Source organism: Herpailurus yagouaroundi, unplaced genomic scaffold (assembly GCF_014898765.1).
Source record: "Herpailurus yagouaroundi ecotype Mexico unplaced genomic scaffold, PumYag 187, whole genome shotgun sequence".
In the NCBI taxonomy this organism is placed as follows: Eukaryota; Metazoa; Chordata; class Mammalia; order Carnivora; family Felidae; genus Herpailurus; species Herpailurus yagouaroundi.
In genome coordinates, this window is record NW_024412418.1 from 22,868 (window position 1) to 42,717 (window position 19,850).

Below are 19,850 nucleotides of genomic sequence, written 5' to 3' on the forward strand. Positions count from 1 at the left end.
CCAACTTTCGTTCTGGGGGCTGGAGTGGATGATAAGCAACTAGCCACCGCACACTGAGAGCACAGCAGGCAGCTATGGGACGGGCCCTGGGCCAGCTTCCACGGACATTAAGCATTTAATAAGCAGCTACATGGTTTTGTTGGAGAAACATTCCAACTGCTTGCAAGCGCTGGTCCCGAGGTGGTTTCAGGAGACATCTTTGTAATCAGAGCTCCTGCTTCAGCAGCGTGCACGCATTCTCAGGTCCTTTGACCGTCCATGCGGCAAGCGTGGAGCCTGCAGGGCCCAGGGACTGTCTTAGGTGGCAGAGCTGTGTCAAGAGCCCAGTCCTCCTGACCTCGACCCCACGTCTTTCCCATTGGGCAAGCTCCCTTTACAAACAGGGAGCTCCCCCGAGCGTCAGAAATATCTTCGCTTGCCCCATCGGGCGAGAAACTCAAGTGTTTCTCAGCGTGGCCCAAAGACTGCATCACAATCACCCACTGCGTCGGCCGGAAGCATACTCCAGGAAGAGGAATAGTCCCTTGGTCCCCGGCCCATCGGTGGCCTGAGACACACGGCTGCGGGGCCAGGGGCCAGGGGCATCCTGCCACGGCCCCCACCTCTACAATACCCACAGCAGGCTTAAAGGAACAGACTTTATTAATCTAGCTCTCAAACACCAGAGGCTAAAATTCAGCTGAATTCTAACAGTCTATTTACAGAGCACTGTCTGCAGGCCAGGTGGGGCTGGGCAGGTTCTCCCCCAACTACCCGCCAAGTGCAGCTTCCAAACAGGCCTGCGCGACTTGCAACCCCCGGCGCACAGAGGACATTTATATACACACAGCCAAACCCCTGGAGACAGAACACCAGGCAGGATGGCCCCAGACCAACAGAGAGGCGGACACACAGACACACGCAGGGGTGGAGACTGCTGGGAACACCTGGGGGCCTCAGTACTTCTTCAGGCCATAGGCCAGGCTGCTGGGGACCCTGGGGCCCAGCAGGGGCGGCGAGTTCCAGACGGCAGAGCTGGTGCGCTTGTGGTAGCGAGGTTTGCTCTTCTTGAAGATGTCCTCCAAGTCCAGCGGGAGGATGGTTCCAAAGAGCTCGAGCAGGTTTGGGGGGTGGTGGTACTGGTGGATGATGGCCTGGCTTAGCTGAGTGCCTGCAGGGGACACGGAGGGTCAAGTCACTGCCTTGGGGCTCCTCAGGAGCCTCCCCATCCCCTGACACCTTGTCTCCTTCCCCACCGCAGCCACATCAGCTCCTCTCTCAGAGCCCTCTTCCTCTCCCCTTTTCCTTGAAAAGCTTTTTTTTTTAATGTTTATTTTTGAGAGAGAGAGAGAGAGAGAGAGAGAGAGAGAAAACGCACGCAGGGGAAGGGCAGAGAGAGACAGGATAGAGGATCCAAAGCAGGCTCAGCGCGGACAGCAGCAAGCCTGATACGGGGCTGAAACTCATGAACCGTGAGATTATGACCTGAGCCCAAGTTGCGCACTTAACCAGCTGAGCCACCCAGGCGCCCTCGTGAAAATGCTCTTATTGCCTGTTCCTACTGCCACGTTCCAGCAGCTTAGCCTGAACACAGGTCCTCAAGTGCTCACCTGGGCCAGGCAACCACAACCCCACAACCAGGAGGGAGGCAGCTCCTTTATTCTCCCCATTTCAGAAGGCAGGGTGGGGCGGGGGGGACTTGCCCAAAGGCACGTAGCTCGTGACTGGGGGAGCTGGGGTCTGGAGACCGTCCAGCTCCGAAACTTCATACGCTGCCATCCTTGACTGCTGGGGTTGGCTACTTCTCTCACCGGCCCCCGGGTCCCACGGCACAGGGTGCAGGCTGAGTGGACCCATGGGCTGAGGCACCCAGCCCTGGAAACAAGGCCTCAGGAGGACTCTGGGGGTCAGGAGGCGGAACAGGTGCCCAGCACTGCTGTGCACCAGGCCTTAGGAACGAGCACCAACTCTCTTCATCCTAAACTCTCTTCATCCTATATAACCCTTCTCAGCTGTGTCCTAGTAACACCCCCATTTCACAGATGAGAACTCAGGGAGTTTACGGAAGTTGGTGACCGTCAATCACCACTAGGTGGCTCCGGCCATGCTGACCCCTGCCTGCTGCTACCTCCCAAATGCCCAGATGTCAAAAGTTAAGGGGACTAAGATTCTGCCTAGCGTGGAGTTCAACTGAGGTGACACCAAAGTAAGCTGTCTTCTGCAGAGTGCTGCCCCCCAATGGGCCTCTGGGCCCTTCTCTCTGGGGAGTGAGTAGGCACCAAGCCCTGACCCCCAGCTCTGCAAACTCTATGAAGTGCCCACCGTGTACGTACTGGCCCCGCTCCCTGCACCCAGGTCTGTGGTGGCCTGCTCACACACACTCACGCTCCCGTTTAAATGCTGGGGCTTGTAAACTGGGGTCAAATCCTGCTCAAGTGGCCCTGCCTCAGGGCTTTCCTGACCTCCCCAGCTGCCGGAACCCCCAGCTCCAGCTCTCGGCGCACTGCCTAAAACCGGTGACCACTCTTGGTGGTATTCCTACTCCAAGCTGCTTATTTGGGTCCAACTCTCATCTGGCCCACTGGGTGAGGCTCCAAGGGGGTGCATAGAGTCTGAGCTGGCACACCCAGCCCCATGCCTGTCGGCAGCCAGCCACAATTTAACACTTTTGTTGAGAACACAGGCACCCAATACCGTACTTCTGGTCCTCAGTTCAACCTACTGGCCACAGAGGGCCGACCCTTCCCTGGGTGCATCCCAAAGCCCAATACAGGTCCAATACAAGCTGCCAGCCCATGACGACAACAGCCTCCTGATACCCACAGCTGCCGACCCACCACCTCCAGGGTCCCAGATGTCGCAAGTGAGGAGCCAGGTCTCCCGGGGAATTCTGGGCCCTGCTTACCTCTGGCCCAGGTGGGGATGGGCTTCCGGGGATGGGCCTCGTCATCGGTGGAATCATCGCTATTCAGATCCATCCCGTAGTTATCCGGGTTGATCTTGGGGGGCGGCCTGTGCCCCTGCGGAGTCATCTGATAGGAGGTACAAGCTGGAGACTGGAGAAGATAAACATGGCTGTCAGCTCCTGTCCCCACACTCCCGAGCTGTCAGCACGGAGCCTGACGTGGGGCTCGAACTCACAAACCGTGAGATCATAACCCATGCCAAAGTCGCTTAAGTGACTGAGCCACCGAGGTGCCCCTCTTTTCTCTTAAATGTTTATTTACTTTTAAGAGAGAGAGACAGAGAAAGAGAGCACAAGCTGGGGGCAGAGAGAGAAGAAGACACACAATCCCAAGGAGGCTCCAGGCTCTGAGCTGTCAGCACAGAGCCCAACTCAGAGCATGAACTCACAAACCGTGAGACTGTATCTCAATCCGAAGTTGGACGCTTAACTGACTAGCCACCCAGGCGCCCCTGTATCTTCCTTTTTCAAGTTAAAGTATGTTGCAAACATTCCTCCAGGTCAGTGTTTCTCCTTCAAACGGCTCCAGGGTACTCCCCTGGGCACACCATGATTCGTACTTTGACCATCCGTTAGAGATGAACGTTCGGCTCCCTTCCAAGGTCTCAACGTCATAAACTACGTTGCCCTGAAAACTCTCCCGCATACGTTTTGTTAACAAGAGTTAAGCTGGCAGTAGGCTAAATGTTCACCAGTAAGAGCTTGTTAAAGAAATCCTGGTGTAAGTAATTGCCATCAACTGCACAGCCATCAAATATGAGATTTACAAGTGCTGGAACAGAGAGGTCTACAACTCACTAAATGAAAGGGAAAATAGGGAGAAATAAAATAAAAATGCCAAATGGCATATGGTATAGACTAAATGTTGTGTGGGTACCCCCCACCCCCCAAATTCTTCTGTTAAATCCGACCCCGCAATGTGATGGTATTGGGAGGTGGAGCCTTGGGGAGGTGATTAGGTCACAAGGCTGGAGGCCCCATGAGTGAGATTAGTGCCCTTAGAACAGAGACCCCAGAGAGCCCCCTCTCCCCCTCTACCACAGGGGACACAGGAAGAAGACTGTCACCAAACACCGAATCTGCTGCTGCCTTGACCTTGGACTTCTGGCCTCCAGAACTGCTCTTTAAGCCAGCCAGTCTGTAGCAATGTGTGACGGCAGCCTGAACAGACTAAGACAGTACGTGTAGACAGTGCCAATTAAAACTGGGCATGTGTGTGTACGTGCGTGTGTGTAGGTTTATATCGGTAAACATACAGAAAGATCTACACCAGATTAGAGTTTTCCTCTAAGGGTACCTTTCCTTTTCTTTACACTCTTTAAAAAAGTTTAGTTTCTTCTTCTTCTTCTTCTTCTTCTTTTTTTTTTTTTTTTTTTACAACAAATTCTACTTTTACAGCAAGGAAATACACCTATCGAAAAGGGTAAAACCACTTGGGCCAACCGTATCCTTCCTTTCGCATGGTCCTCATCTGTATCTGTGGCTCCAACCAGCGGGGAGTGAATAACCAGAGCTGGAGGGGCCCTCTCCACTTGGCTGCCCGGCCTCACCTGCACGTCCACGGTCACATTCAGGCCTTTGCTGGCCGCCGCGGCCTCCCTGGCTTTCCTCTGCTGCTCCTCCAGCAGCCGCTCCTCGGCCAGGCGTTGCTGCTCTTCCTGGGGCCCCAGGGGTGGCCGGATATTAGAGATGGTGCATGTGTGAGCCCCTCACACCCCCCCCCCCCAACCCCACACGGCTGGGCAGGCAAGGCTGCTCCCGGACCGGGAGCCACCAGGCTGGCCCGGAGCTCGGCGCAGACCCCGCAGGAGCCCCAGGCCCGCTCCCCTTTACCTTTTTCTTCTTCTCCTCCAGCTCCCTCTCCAGCCGCAGGGCCTTCTCCTTCTCCTGCAGCTCCCTGAGGACCAAGCGAGAGCCCGTCAGCCCAGGGAGCCGCCTCCTGGCCCAGAGCCCAAAAAGAAAAGGGCCTGTCCTTTTGCGAACCCCCAAGTGGAGGAGGGAGCTGCCTCCTGGCAACGGCTACGTGTGCCCCTTCCACGTGCTCACAGGAAGGCGGGTGTGTGACGACAGGGTGCCACCTCGGCCAGCTGGGCAGCGGGCCCCTCACCTCTCGGCCTGGAGCCGCTCCTGCTCCCTCCTGCGTTCGTGCTCCTGCTGCTCCGCCAGCTGCCGCTCGTGCTCCCGCTGCTCCGCCAGCCTCTTGGCCTCGGCCGCCCTGCGCAGCCGCTCCTGCTCCTCCTCCCTCTTCTTCTGCAGAAGCTCCTGGTGACGCCGCTCTTCCTCATCCTGTGAACGGAGTGCCAGGTCAGGGCCCTTGAGGCCAGCCCTGGGCTGGCGAAGCCAGGGAGGAGGTCTGGGAAGGAGGGAAGAGAGGCCACAGGGCCTGCTCCCTCCCAGAAGCGCCCCCCCCTCCCCAAGCCAGGCTCCCCAAGAATCGCCATGAAAAGGCATCTCGTGAAAATCACCTTTTTTTTTTTAAGCTCATTTATTTATTTTGAGAGAGACGGAGTCAGCACGGGCAGGGGAGGGGGGTGGACAGACATGGGGACAGAAAGAATCCCAAGCAGGCTCTGCACTGTCAGCATAGAGCCCGACGCGGGGCTCAAACCCATGAAACCGTGAGATCATGACCTGAGCCGGAATCAAGAGTTGGACGCCCAACCCACTGAACCACCTGGGCGCCCCATGAAAGAAAACTGCTTTATACGCAGCTGCAAAGCCAGTAGTCAAGGGTAGAGACTGGAGCCAGACTTCACCAGCCGGTGTGACACCGGGCAAGTGGCTTCAGCTCTCTGGCCTCAGTTTCCTCATTGATAAAACAGGAACAACAGTAACGACTACACCTCATGAAGTTACCGAGTTCGTACACAGGACATAGACCGGTGTCTGACACACAGAAAACACTAAGTAAATTTTGGTTATTAGTATTATAATCCCCTAATGACACATCTGTGTTCCCTATCGTCCTGAGATAGACAACTCCCAGGGAGAGGTAGGTCCCTACTCTCACAGGCAAAACATTCAACCCTCACACCGACCCTGTCAGGTAGACGCTAAGGTTCCCCGAGGGAATCAAAGCCCAGAAAGGTCAAGGAACCCGCCCAGGGTCACCCGGCTGGGAAGTGGCAGAGCTGAGACTGAAGGTCTGGCTCTGGAGTCCATCCACTTGACCCTTGAACTGCCACCTGCAGGAGGCAGGTCGCCATACACGTCCCCAGGGTATTTGTGGAAACTCCTCAGGACTTAAAGCAACAAGAGCCGCCACAACCAACCCAACAAAGTGGGGCGTGTCTGGCGACCCTCGGGGGACCTTCTGCGTCCTTGATATGCGAGCCCCTCTGCCCATGAACCTGTTGTAGCCGCCTGAGCCTCCGCGCCTCTTCCTCCTGCTTGCGGCGCGCCTCCACCTCCTCCATCTTCTTGGCTGCTGCCTTCTTCTTGGCTTTCTCTTCCGCCAGCCGCTCCTCCTTAACCTACAGGGCCCATCCACATGTGCCCATTAGAGCACCCTCCTCACTCAGCCCTGCAGCGCGGGGCCCGGAACTGCACCCCCTGCCCCTGCGAACCGGGCTTGTTCCCCACAGCCCGGGGAGGAGGGGGGGAGAGGGGAAGGGGGGGGGGACACCCAGAAACCACAGCCACCGAGTGGGACCTGCTTGGGGCCTGCCAGGGTGCAGCCCACCCCGAAACCTGGCCGCCCACCAGCCCGAGGCGCGCACCTTCTCGGTCTTCTCGTCGATCTGAGCAAACTTCTGCTCTATCTGCTTCTTCTTCTCCTCCTTCATCTGCTCCACCCGCTCCCGGGCCTGCAGCACCTTGCGGAGGCGCTCCTCCCGCTTCCTGCGGACACAGGGCGGTCGTACCCGGGGGGCGGGGCCAGGGCCCGGGGGGGGGGGGGGGGGGCCGGGGCCGGGGGGCGGGGCCAGGAGCTGGACCACTTACAGCTTCACCTCCTCCAGCCGCCGCCGCTTGTCCTCCTCCACCTTCTGCCTGCGGAGCTGCTCCGCCTCCTCCTTCCTCCGCAGGTTCTCCAGGCGCTGCCGCTCCTTCTCCTGAGGCAGGCGGGGCGGGGGGTGAGCGAGGCCCACAGGCCCCAGCCAGCCTGTTACAGAGGCAGAGTCACCCCCAAAACATGCCTTCCTTCCCAACCAGACGGTGGCCTGGGGCTTCGGTCATTCTGGTGGGCAGCCTCCCAAGCACCCTTGACTGAGCCCTGCCAAGTCGCAGCGGCACAAAAATCAGGGTTCGAAATTGGACAGATGCTCTGATTATAACTATATTAAAGTGTACTTGAGAAGAGAAGGAAGATTGACATCATAGAGGGACAGACAGCTGTAAAAGTTGTGGTTAACATCTATAAAGGGGTGCTGGGTACATAAGCGTTAATTTATTATTTCTATGCGTTGTAACTTTTATACTTCGTGTACACACACTTTTATGTTTCCCAATATATGGAAAAAAAATATGGCCAAATGCTAACATAGATTACTATAGGCTGGTGAGATATGTTAAGGATGGTATATTTTCTCAGGGTCCCTGGGTGGCTCAGCCGGGTAAGCCTCCCACTTTGGCTCAGGTCCTGACCTCTCAGTCTATGAGTTCGAGCCCCGTATCAGGCTCTGTGCTGACAGCTCAGAGCCTGGAGCTTGCTTTGGATTCTGTGTTTCCCTCTCTGTCTGTCCCTCCCCCGCTCATGGTCTATCTCTCTCAAAAATAAACAAACATTAAAAACAAAAGGATGGTATATTTTCCTTCATTTTCCAAACTTCCTGTGATACAGGCACCTAACGATTCTAACAACAGCTTCTTAAAAGTACTAGTTGGTTGTTTAGCAGATCAGTGCTGGAACCCTACCTCTCTGCATGCCCAGAAAGCCCCACGGGCACGGCAGCCAGAGGGCACAGGCGGGGGCTCCAAGCTTTTCTTGGCTAAGGACAAGACTGGTACTTTCGCCCTGATGGCCAGGGCATGAGGTGGGGGCTGGGACCTGGGCCAGAGCCCCCCCCCACCCCCATCACCCTCACCTGGCTCCCATCAGACTCTCATCTCTGTGCTCTGCCACCCAGAGCACCCATCTCTGTGCTCTGCTCTGTCCCTCTCCCTGCACTAGTGACTGTCCATTTCTCCTTGGCCTCTGACCTTGACTGCAGATTTCCCACCCAGAAGTCTGGCCCCGAGGGAATACAACCCTAAAGATGGAGAGAAGGGCTCCTCTGGTTGCGAGGAAGACACACCTGCTTCTGCCACTGCAGGTGGCCATAAAACTGGACTACATGGAACAGCTGTGTGAGGCCGATGTGAGCAGGCGGAGGGGGAGACCAGGCTGCGAAGCATCACTGGGCCAGCAGAAATTTACCATTGTTTTCCCTGCTAGCCTAAACTCAATGAAGTCTGAAACCCCAAAGGGATCTGAGGGGTACAGACAGACAGAACTCTGGGAGAGGCCCTTTAAATCTCACTTAAGGAGTGGGAAGGGGGAGTCTCATGCTCAGAGTATGCAAAAACCCCAATTTTTGTGTGTTCTTTTCTTCTTCCTCTCGTGCCCCAGGCCACAAACAACCCTGTGGCAATGGGACAGCAACAGTTACAAGAACTTGCAGAGGCAAAACTCTGGGGGAGGGGGAGCTTCCTCCCCACACTACGGAGCTGTGATCCCCAAAGGTGATGAATGCTGTTGCTTTTTTCTGTCTCCCTACCAGGTGACCCCAGAGGCGGCCGTGGAAACACGCAGTAGAGCAGGGTGACAGAAGCCCCAGCTTCCTGGCTGGAGGACGGAGAGCGGGAGCCCCCCGAGAAGTGAAATGTACTAGATGCGTGGAGAAAATGACACCCTGTGGTTGTTTGTGAGCTCCCAGGCTCAGCCCCAAGCTGCAGATGCATGGATCTGACCATCTAACTATTATACCAAAAACTCTGAGAATGAAACTCACAGACCACCTGCCAGATCCCATCCTGACCACTGACCAGCACACCCAGGGCAGATCCAGGAGTACCACAAAGGCTTTGAAATCGGGACACTGGAACCATGTCCCACAGAAGGAGGGGTGGGACCTGCAGCCTGAACCAAACCAGGTGGGTCGCTGTTAGAGCAAGATACCGACATTCTCTCTCTGACAACATGCGGCCTCATAACGCAATATGCAAAATGGCCAGGATATAATCCAAAACTGCTCAGCACACAAAGAACTAGGAAAATCTCAACTCCCAGGTGAAGACGATCAGCAGCCAACAACATCAAGGTGACAGATTGTTAGACGTATCTGACAAAGACATCAAAGCCACTATTATAGAAATACTTCAACAGTAATACATTCTTCAGACAATTGGCGAAACAGAAAATCTCACTGCAAGCCACTTCAGCGGTCGCTATCACTACCTGGGAGGCCGTTTTGTGCCTCCTGCTCTGGAAAAGAAGTACCAGCTGAACTTGCCACCCTACCCTGACACTGAGTGCGTCTACCATCGGCAGTGAGGGAAGACGGGCGGGCGTCCTTCCCAATAAAGACTTAGCGCCCCCTCCCAGCGCCGTGGGGTCCTGGGAGCTGTTTTGGCAATAAAGGTTACTGGGTGGCAGGAGCTGGAGAGAAAAACAAAAAAACAGAAAATCTCAACAAGAAGATCTAGAAAAAAGCAAAATGGAAATTTCAGAACTCAGAAGACAATAACAGAAATAAGAAATTCAGTGCATGGGTCCAAGGGCAGAATGGAAAAGACAGACAGATGTCAGTAAACGTACAGATCGATCAATAAAATGTATCTGATCCCAACAGAGAGAAAAAGCTATGGAAGAGAAATGAACAGAGCCCAAAGGACTGTGATGACACAGAACGATCCACCACCGGCGTGGGTGTCATCGTCACCCATGATAGAGGGGAAAGAATGCAACAATGAAACAGAATTTCTTAGAAATAATGGCTGAAAACGCTCCAAGTTTGGCAGAAGGTATAACTTGACTGGTCACCCAACCAGCAGGGGGCCGACTTCCACCCACTGCTCTGCGGTGGGGAAAGCACTTTGCCTTCTCTTTCTGCCCCAAGTGCCCACCAGACTCCTGCTTCCAATTGGGCTCAGCAAAATGTGTTTTACCCCCGACGTTTGGGTGCTAAAATTTCCCAGCACAGGTCAGAGAAATGATCCTGCGCATTGGAAATTTTGTAGAAGCAAGATTTGTTCATGTCATAGAATCCAAGTTCACCCTCTGCCCCAACCCTCCAAGGTGGGCTGGGTTGACGCTGCTCCCCAGAGGCCACCCTCGAGGCCAAGGCGGTGGATGAGAAAACCAAAAGCTTATTTGGTCCCTTCGGCCTCCAGGGGCCTCGATCGAGCAGTCTCTCTACCAATCACTAAAAACCACCTCTTACTGAGCCCTGTGCTAGGTGCTTGATGGACATGACTCTGGTTCACTCGTTTCTATGAACGGACCTCTGATCTCATTTTGTACCCAAGGAAACTCAGCCAAAAGTTAGGAAACTAGTCCAAGGTCTCAAGGTCCCTGCGATCTACTTAGGCCCCTGTCTCCTAACTAAGAACTGTCCCACTGCCACCAGATGCCCTGTGCAGGGATCTGGCTTCCCCAAAGCAGGAAAAGGCAGCTGCCTACACCTCTTGGTCATCCCCATAAAGCCGGCCAGGGTCCCATCAGTCTGTGTGCGACATGGGAGTTCTCTGTAGGAAGAGCAAGTCGGAGTCCAGTTCACTGCTGTGGGCCCAGGTGCCTAGCAGGGGCCTAGCACACAAGTAGGTGTGTAAGGTCACACAGCCTGCTTGCTCGCATATTGGAAGGCATGCCAGTGCCTCGTTCACACAGAGGGGACCAGCCTCCTTGCAGCACAGGCAAGTTCAAGGCCTACGTGTCTAGCGGCTGAGAAGCCCCTTGACCCGCCAAGCCCCAGGCCCTCGGCTAGAGGCAGAAGCCCTCCTAATAGGAGGCCCTTCAAAGCGCCAGTGGGAACAGAGGAACGCAGGGGCTGCGGCCTTGTAACCTGGGAGACCCCAGGGAGCCAAGACTGCAGGCTGAGCAGATCCCAGCCGTGTGGGGCTCCCTCCTCGGGGCCCGTGGCCTGGCTCAGCTCTGAGGTATCTGAGAAGAGAACAGCTTCTGTGGCCTTCTCTCCAGAGGCTGCTGGTGGTAGTTCCACCGCTACCCCACAGGACCCAGCCTACAACCATGGTCCCCCCCCCCCCCAGCTGCTCTGCGCCTCAAGGCAGTAGCTCAGGTCTGTGACCCAATAAACCTCAGTGGCTCTGGGGACCAGAGACCACCTGTCTGTTCTCTTCGCAGCCCCAGACCCTGAGGGGAAACCCGGGGCCGGGGAGGGAGGTGCTGTGGGGAAATCCAAGCTGTGGCCCCGGTAAACAGCAGCAGGCCGCACCCCCTCTGCCTCCTCTTGCTTCAGGGAGGCTCTGAGATCGAGACTCGGCCTCCTGGGGGCAGAGACAAGGGCAGAGAGGACCGGCCCCGCAGAGGCAGGGCAGCCACCCCCTTTACCGCTCCCGCTCCACCTTCGGTGTTAGTGCTTCTACAGGTGCGGGTGGGTTTGCAGGAACAGGGCTACGGCAGGTAAGTGCTAGGGGGAGCTAGGTTACAAGGACAGGAGAAGGCTTTACTTACAACGAAGCTGCACTGTGGAGGAGAGGAGACAAGGAAAAAGCCAGGAGTTAATGCCAGGCTCGGGGACATCCGGAAAGCAGGCCACCCTCTTGGCTACGCCAGAGTCTGCGTGGGGCCTGTGCCCTCTAGTCGGCAGCCCCCACCCCCTCCCATCTCACCAGCCCTCATCCTCGGCAAGCACAGCGTCCACGGGTGTCCCTCGCCTTAACTACTCAAGCCTCCAGAGGGGGGGTGGGGAGTGTGGGGGGTGTGGGGATGGACGGTCACGGCCATGGCCGGCCACACCATTTCTACTACCAGCTCAGGGCTCAAGACCCAGGAGTCACGCTGAGCCGGCCGAGCCTCTGAGCTGCACTGCAGAGCCCAGGAAGCCAGAACAGTCCTCAAACGTTGAGGCAGCCCAAGGCCGTAGAGGCTGGAGCTGGCCCTTGACCGGTGCCAGGTCCCAGCTGCCTTGGCCCAGATCCACACCACTCCCAGCGGCCTAGGGGACAGACCGGAGCCCTCAGCCATGCTGCCCGGCTCTAGCAAAGCACGGCCAGGGGTCCGGGCTCCCTCACCTTAGGGTCCACGCGCAGGGGAGTATTGCGCTTAATGAAGGATTTCATGACACTGCTGCGGGGGGCCGAGGTCGGAGTCATGAGCATCTGGTTCCTCTGCACGGTGTGCAGGAAGGTCCGGAGGGGCCGCACCACCTGTGGAGGAGGTAAGGGTGCAGGGTGAGAACTCCTGGGCATGGCGGGGGCCCCGGGGGGGGGGGGGGGGGCAGAGGCCCACTCACCTTGCTGGCCGGGCAGGGTGGGGAAGGGGTCTTGCTCCTGGGGGGCTGCAGCTCCTCGTCCTCCAGCTGCGGCTCCTCGTCCAGCTCACTCACGGCCTGCTTGTAGCTGCGCTTCCTCCTGCCACAGCAGGGTGGAAGCAGCGTCACGGGGCCGACCCCGGTACCCTCCCCAGGGCCCTGGCCACACCCCATAAAAGGTCACCCTGCGAACAGAACTGGGCCCAGCTCATAGGGCACCAGACTGAGAGGTGCTGCAGAGGTGGGGCCTTCCCGACCAAGTGACCAGTCCTAGGTCACTCGGCCAGGAGGATGCAGAGGGTGGGGCCTGGGATCTGGTCACCCACTCCCAGGCCCGCTTTGTCTCATAGCGGCGAGCCACCTCCAGCACTAGGCCCCGCCCCTTACCACATTCCCACCTCCCCACCCCACCACCGAACAAGGACATGAGGTCCATCTCCCTCTGGGCCCCTCAGAAGAGTCGCCTATACGCCCCTACCCAGATGCAAACCTGACACTCTGGGGTGGCTCCTTGGGGCCATCTGCTTGGTCAGTCTTGGGCTCTGTGAAGAGAGCAATTTTGGTGAGGCCGCAGGAACAGCTCGGAGGGGTCGGGGGAAAGTGTCCTCCAGCGGCAGCCATGGCGGGGGCAAGGCTCTCTTCCCGGCAGCTCCCAGGGTGGCCAGCGGCAGAAGCCATCAGCCTTAGCACCGACCGGCCTTGAGAAATCTGTGGAAGTCCGGAGCCCAGCATACGATCCCCAGCCCGTGGACCCCTCACCCCCATGCCTGGCCTCTGGGATGAGAACAGGAGGACAATCCCACTGAGGTGGCCCCACCGTGTCCCGCCCCACCTCTAACACTGACAGCTAGGGGGTACCTTTCAGGAGCAGAAGCCCGGAAAACTGTAGACTCTAACAGACCTCTCAACAGGCTTCAAAATCCCACCCCTCCAGGCCTATCAGCTGAGGCTACCATGACAGGAGGAGGGGAGGGCTTCCTGTACAGGGTCCACACATGGGGCATGGGGTCAGTCTGTTTTGCTTCCCTGCTCGGGGGAAGCACCAGTTTGCCCCTAGCCGTTTAACCTTGCAGGGACCTTGCAGCTCGCCCGTGGGCTACGGCGCTGGAGTGGCCCTTGTCGCTGACTCCGTCCTAAAGCTGGGGAAGCTGTGGACCAAGACCTCACGGCCACAGTGGTCTTCCCACTGAGGAGACGTGAGCCAGACGCTAGGCCACCCCTGGCGGCCTGGGAGTGCCAGAGCCCGTAGCTCTCCTGCTCTCTTCACACCGGGGACCCACGAAGGTGAGAAGTGAGCCAGCGGCAGAGACATCACACGAGGCCAGGTGTTCACACCCCAGCACAGACCTCCTCCCCCTGCCCCCCCGGGGAGGGGTCCAAGTCTGCGACCTGGCGCATTCAGTCACTACCCCAGTTCAAGCGCCCCACCCTCACCTCACCCGACTTCACACACCAACCGGCCTCGGCCACTCTGGCTGGAGAGCCCAGGAAATTGGCCTCCCTCTCCCCCAAAAGAAAGTCAGGTCAAGGCCACCAAGGCCAGCACGACCCTGGGTATCTGCACACGGCAGGAAGACTCACCTTGCCGCCCTTTGGAGGGCGTCTCCTGGCCACCAGCCACAGGCTGCGAGCCAGGTGTGCTAATGGCGATCTTGGTGGCACTGCAGGGCCACAGGGTACTCCTGTCTTGCTTGGGGCCCTGGGGGAAGCGGGGGAGGGGAGGAACCGAGGCTTTGGGGTCTGCACCTGGGCCTCAGGGGCCCTTGAGCCCTCCCCTCCCTGGCCTGCTCGCCTTACCTCTGGCTCAGCCGCCTGTGCAGGCTCGGCCTCCTCGCTGGGCCGCTTCTGCTCAGGGCTGAAAGGAGAGCAAGAGGTATGTGGGACCCGCCCAGCCGGCCTGAGTCCTCCTCACGGGAGCACCTCCCCACCCGTCAGACGCCCTGGTCTGGGTCACAAACCCACAGCGCCACCCGGGACAAGAGCACAGCAGCCAGAGCCAGGGGCTCCCTGGAGCGTCTGCGGCCTGGGCAGACAAGGGAGGTCAGCTTCTGAATTCGGTGGCACTCACCCCATCAGGGCTTGGTTCGGCATGCCGGCCGTTTGCCGGCTCCACCCCGACCCCTTGCGCCCCCATGGGTCACTGTCTCTGGTCCCTTGTGAGGCCTGCTCTCCATTCGCGGGAGGGCCAGCAAAGCCAGCGTGCCTACCCGGTTTCCCTGTCTCCCTACCTCAAGCACTGACCCTCTGCCCCAAAGCAGGGGCAAGAGGACCCTAGTTTTAGTGATGGCAAGATGTGGCCTCAAGGAAAAGCGGTGCTGGGGTGTGACTGGGGTGCAGGCAGCACGCGCGGCCACCCTGCCGCCCCCTTTCCACCACAATAGGCATGACGTGGCTCCTCAAGTTCGCAGCAGGCCTCTGGATTGGACTCCCATGGAGCCCACGCCCTAGGGTAAGGCTTGGAAGAGTCAAGGCCAGGCCAGAGCTGACACCTGTGTCGTTTGCTGCCTGGTTAGAATGGGGGGAGGGGTGGCCGCAGGACCAGGCAGTCCCCACAAGGAGGGGACGCTGGGGCATGGGAAATGCTTCCACTCCTGGGACTCACCTAGACAGGAATCCATGTGCCCTGCCCAGCCCTGGAAAGGTTCCCCAGACCCTGGAACTGAACTCACCCGACTTTCTGGGGCACCTCAATATTCAGGAGCCTCTCCAGGTAACTGTGACCTGAGGGGAAAACAAAGGAATGAATGATGCCTCAGAAACTGGCCAGGTGTCACTGCTAGCGGTGCCGGGAGCCATGGGCTGGTTGGAGCTTGGCCACTCTTCATCTACAGCCAGACCTCTCCTCCCCAGAGACCACCCTTCCCTTCACCGGGTACAGAGACCCTGCCTGCCTGAGCAAATTCCCTCTGCTCCTAGCATCCTCGATAGAGCTGCTGGCTTTATGTCTCCTATTCCCTAGCTGGCAACCTGGGCCCATCTGAGAGCACACCTTGGCTCCTTCACCGGGCCGGGAATACCTTGGGAAGAGAAACCATGTCTGCCTCCAGGTCCCCAACATCCAGCACGGGGTCCAACACAAAGCAGCTTATTCATTCAACAATTATTCTTTGAGGGCCTGCTATGTACCAGGCCCTGAGGCCCTGGGGACCCAACAGTGAGAAAGACCAACAGAGCCACTAGGTAGCCTACATAACCATCCAATAATCCTGTAAAAGACACGTGGCATGTGTGATGACAGAAAAGAGCAGAAGATTTTGAAAGGCTACGGGGAGCCAAACTGGTCTAGGGGCTGGGACGTGAAGGAAAAGACGGTCACAGACAAAGGGGAAAGAGTTGAGAGAGAGAGAGAAGGACATCCAGGCCAATTGTCCCCAAAGGCTATTTTCAGACTCCTGAGAGTCAAGTGCCCAATCAGGGGATCGATGAGGTCTTAACTATTTCCACCCCAACACGAAAACGTAATTTCCCCCTCTGTGCTGTGCTTTGCCCTGAGAGCGCAAAAGCCATGAAGCTGTGCTAGGTGAGAGTCTGAGCACCAAACAGGTTGTGAAACCAGACGACCCCACGCTCGGCACAGAAAAGTCCAAATTCACTTAAGAATGTCCTTGATGAAAGAGTAAAAACTATGAATTTTATTAAATCTAAACTTAAGTACCCTCTGTGTGGTAGAGTGGAAAGTATGTGCAGCGCCCTCTGCTATAAACTCCTGTCTCTGGAAAGCGCTCATGTTTGAATTCCCAGCTCAACTGGCCGTTTTTTTCATGGAACGATTTTTAATTGAAAAGGCAACCGACAAACCATAGTTATTCACTCTTGGATATTTGGTAGACATTTTCTTTAAAAATGAACAAAGTTAGTGGTCACCTAAAAACAACGAATAAGGGGGGCCTGGGGAGCTCAGTCAGTTAAGCATCCGGCTTCGGCTCAGGTCATGATCTCACGGTTTGGGGGTTTGAGTCCCGCATTGGGCTCTCTGCTGACAGCGTGGAGCCCACTTCAGACCCTCTGTCGTCCTCTCTCTCTGTCCCTCTCGCACTCACTTTCTCTCTCAAAAATAAACATTTAAAAAAAAAATTTTTTTTAACGTTTATTTATTTTTGAGACAGAGAGAGACAGAGTGTGAACAGGGGAGGGGCAGAGAGAGAGGGAGACACAGAATTGGAAACAGGCTCCAGGCTCTGAGCTGTCAGCACAGAGCCTGACGCGGGGCTCGAACTCACAGACCGTGAGATCATGACCTGAGCTGAAGTCGGACGCTTAACCGACTGAGCCACCCAGGCGCCCCCAAAATAAACATTTTTTAAAAAGAACCATGAATATCTGCTATCGATAATTAAAAAATGATTTCCCGCCCCAAAATAGAATTTCGAAAACTATGTATACATGGCCAGAAGCTTCGTAGCTTCCCAATACCTACAGACTTTTCTGATGAGATGGGAAAACAAATGTGCTCCTTTTAAAAAAATAGATGATGAAGGGTGTCGACATTAGGCAGATGTGCATAACTCAGTGAGACAGCATTTTCCAAACGATCAAGGCATGATGCTACAAAACTGCACGTGGAGAAAAGTTGCACTCAAAGTGCAAGAGGGGTGCCTGGGTGGCTCAGTAGGTTAAGCCTCCGCCTCTTGATTTCCACTCAGGTCGTGATCTCGCAGTTCGTGAGTTTAAGCCTCACATCGGGCTCTGCACTAACAGCACGGAGCCTGCTTGGGATTCTCTCTCTCCCCCTCTTTCTGCCCCTCCCCCTGCTTTCTCTCTCTCTCTTCCAGAAATAAATAAGTAAACATGGAAAAACTAAAAAAAAGAAAAGTGCAAGACGGTCCGAGGTGGGACCAATGACAGTTTCTGATTCCACCCTGCAACGAGCCTTTAAGAAGCTACCACTGGCGGTGTTGAGTATGCACGAATTATCTGGGAAAAAAAAAACAAAACACGAATATGCACAATTATCCAAAAAGACGTTTACAGTACTCCTTTCTTTTCCAACTGCGTATCCGTGTGAGGCCAAGTTTTCTTCATATGCTTTAGCCAAAACAACACAACGCAACACGGGGAGTACAGAATCTGCTGTCTTCCTTCAAGCCACACGTTAAAAACATCCGCGAGACGTGGAAGAGTAGCAGCCTCCTCACTACAGTTTTGTTTTGGAAAAGAAGTATTTTTGTCATAATCAAAACAAAACAAAACAAAACAAAACAAAACAAAACAAAACAAAACAAAAAAACTAGGGACGCCTGGGTGGCTCTGTCGGCTAAGCGTCCAACTTCGGCTCAGGTCATGATCTCATGGTCCGTGGGTTCGAGCCCCGCGTCGGGCTCTGTGCTGACAGCTCGGGGCCTGGAGCCTGCTTCGGATTCTGGGTCTCCCCCTCTCTCTGCCCCTCCCCTGCTTGTGCTCTGTCTCTATCTCTCAAAAATAAATAATAAACATTAAAAGTTTTTAAAAAATCTAACGTTGATAGATAATAGGTGTGTTGTTTTTTTTATATCAGAGTATTAAATAATACTTTTAACCTTTTTTTTGGAATGTTTATTTATTTTTGAGAGAGAGAGACAGACAGACAGACAGTGCGAGCAGGGAAGGGGAGAGAGAGAGGGAGACACAGAATCCGAAGCAGGCTCCAGGCTCCGAGCTGTCAGCACAGAGCCCGATGTGGGGCTCGAACCCACAAACTGTGAGCTCATGACCTGAGCTGAAGTCGGACGCTTAACCGACTGAGCCACCCAGGCGCCCCAATACTCTTAATCTTTAATATCAAAATATTACTAGAGAAAATAAAATTAGATAATACTGAAATTTTTTATTAGTATTTTTTTAGGGGCGTCTGGGTGGCTCAGTTGGTTAAGCGTCCAACATCGGCTTAGGTCATGATCTCATGGTTTGTGAGTTTGAACCCCTGTCAGGCTCTGTGCTGACGGCTCAGAGCCTGGAGCCTGCTTAGGATTCTGTGTCTCCCTCTCTCTCTGAGCCTCCCCCGCTCACTCTCTGTCTCTCAAAAATAAATTAAAAACACATTAAAAAATTGTTTTAAATATTTTTTTAAAGTAGGCTCCTCGCTCAGGGCAGAGCCCAACACAAAGCTTGAACTCACGACCTTGAGATCAAGACCTGAGCCGAGATCAAGTGACGGATGCTTAACAAACTGAGCCGCCCGGGCGCCCCTCCGTTTTAATTTCTAATACAGTGAACTATCAGTGTCTAGAACCCTCACAATCAAGAACTCTTTGGGGTCTTCAATAATTTTCAAGACTGGGAGCAGGTGCTGAGACAGAAGGTTGAGAGCTGCTGGTCTAGGCAGAAGGCCATGAGGCAGGAAGGGGGGCGGGGGGAGTTTGCGAGGTGAGGCTGAGAGGCAGCTGGGGTGAGGCCGGCTGGGGCCCAAGGGTCTAAGGGAAGGAGGGAAGATGAACAAGGGGCTGGAGCAGCAAACCACGAGGCCCAGAGGGAACAGCAGCAGGACCCTGCTTCCGGGGGTGGGGGGAAGCCAGGCCTGAGCCGGCGGGAGGGGGCAGTTTGGGTCCAGGCCTACAATCAAGGGAGGTGCCTGCTCCCACTGGCGGGGGGCCAATAGCCAGAAAGGCTCCCCTCACGGCCCACCCCAGCTCCGTGCTGGCCGCTGAGGGAGCAGAGGGATGAAGAAAGGCCCGTGTGACCACACAACTATTCCACTGGAATGTCAAGTGCCATCTGCGTGCCATTCGGGCCTCGGGCCCAGGGTGGGGGCAAGGGAGATAGCGTGAGGCCTGGCAGAGGGCCGGATGGGCTGCTCCCCAATGCAGAGGTGGCCGGGGAACCCCAAAGAGGCGCCCCTCCTGAACAGCAGGACCCTCCAAAAACCCTGAAGCGGCTTCCGTCTAGCCGCTTCCGGGCCCACCTGTCCTCCCACCGCGGCACCATTTCTCTGCCCAGTGGCTCCCACTGGCCAACATGCGCCAGGCCAGGAGTGCGGGGGCATCAGCGCCCCTTCCCAGCAGCCCCTCGCCGCAGTGCTCCACACCGACTTCCGGAGGTTCCCCCACAGCGCCAGGCCTTCCAGGTCTCGCTTCCCCACAACCCCGCTGCAGGCATTTCCTGCTCCTCCAAAATGAACAAGTTGCACTCAAATCCTGACATCGAGGCTGCTTCTGGGGGAACCCAAACTAAGACCCCGCTTCCGAGTTTGCCCGGCCAGCCAAGCCCTCGGAACCTGGGCGTCAGGAAGGCCTCCGGGAAGCCTCTCTCCCCCACGGTTAAACACCCTGCGGCTCAATTCAGTTCAGGGGCAGCCTGGCCACAACCAGACTGAGCTTCGGGAACACAGGCTTCTTGGGTTGTACCTTTTAAGAATGACTGAGCCTGTGCCACATCCAAGCATTAAGATGGGCTCTCTACCCATATTCAAGGCAGGTGTTATCACCATTTAACAGATGGGAAAAACAAGGTCCAGAGAAAGGTGTGCCCAAGGTCACGGAGGCTGTGTGTGACTCCAGGGCTTAATCGCCATGTTTTACTGT

At 56.0% G+C, this 19,850-nt stretch overlaps 1 protein-coding gene across 10 annotated transcripts in view; it reads right to left on the reverse strand.

The window, feature by feature from the left end:
* Nucleotides 1-624: 624 nt before the first annotated feature.
* The window catches only part of INCENP (inner centromere protein), a 26,859-nt gene continuing 7,633 nt past the window's right edge, over nt 625-19,850 (reverse strand). For 4 of the 10 annotated variants that reach the window (XM_040494879.1, XM_040494881.1, XM_040494877.1 and 1 more), the window contains exons 5-20: nt 15,024-15,075; nt 14,152-14,209; nt 13,936-14,053; nt 12,845-12,896; nt 12,337-12,454; nt 12,116-12,250; nt 11,556-11,567; nt 9,384-9,521; nt 6,887-6,996; nt 6,664-6,784; nt 6,295-6,417; nt 5,052-5,230; nt 4,778-4,841; nt 4,495-4,602; nt 2,885-3,035; nt 625-1,150 (exon numbers count right to left, since the gene is read on the reverse strand). In XM_040494879.1, the coding sequence (XP_040350813.1) occupies nt 936-1,150; nt 2,885-3,035; nt 4,495-4,602; nt 4,778-4,841; nt 5,052-5,230; nt 6,295-6,417; nt 6,664-6,784; nt 6,887-6,996; nt 9,384-9,521; nt 11,556-11,567; nt 12,116-12,250; nt 12,337-12,454; nt 12,845-12,896; nt 13,936-14,053; nt 14,152-14,209; nt 15,024-15,075 (1,754 nt within the window). In that variant the 3' untranslated portion in view covers nt 625-935. The remainder of the gene's footprint in view (nt 1,151-2,884; nt 3,036-4,494; nt 4,603-4,777; nt 4,842-5,051; nt 5,231-6,294; nt 6,418-6,663; nt 6,785-6,886; nt 6,997-9,383; nt 9,522-11,555; nt 11,568-12,115; nt 12,251-12,336; nt 12,455-12,844; nt 12,897-13,935; nt 14,054-14,151; nt 14,210-15,023; nt 15,076-19,850) is intronic. The other 6 variants (XM_040494885.1, XM_040494883.1, XM_040494887.1 and 3 more) reach the window with 4 other exon arrangements.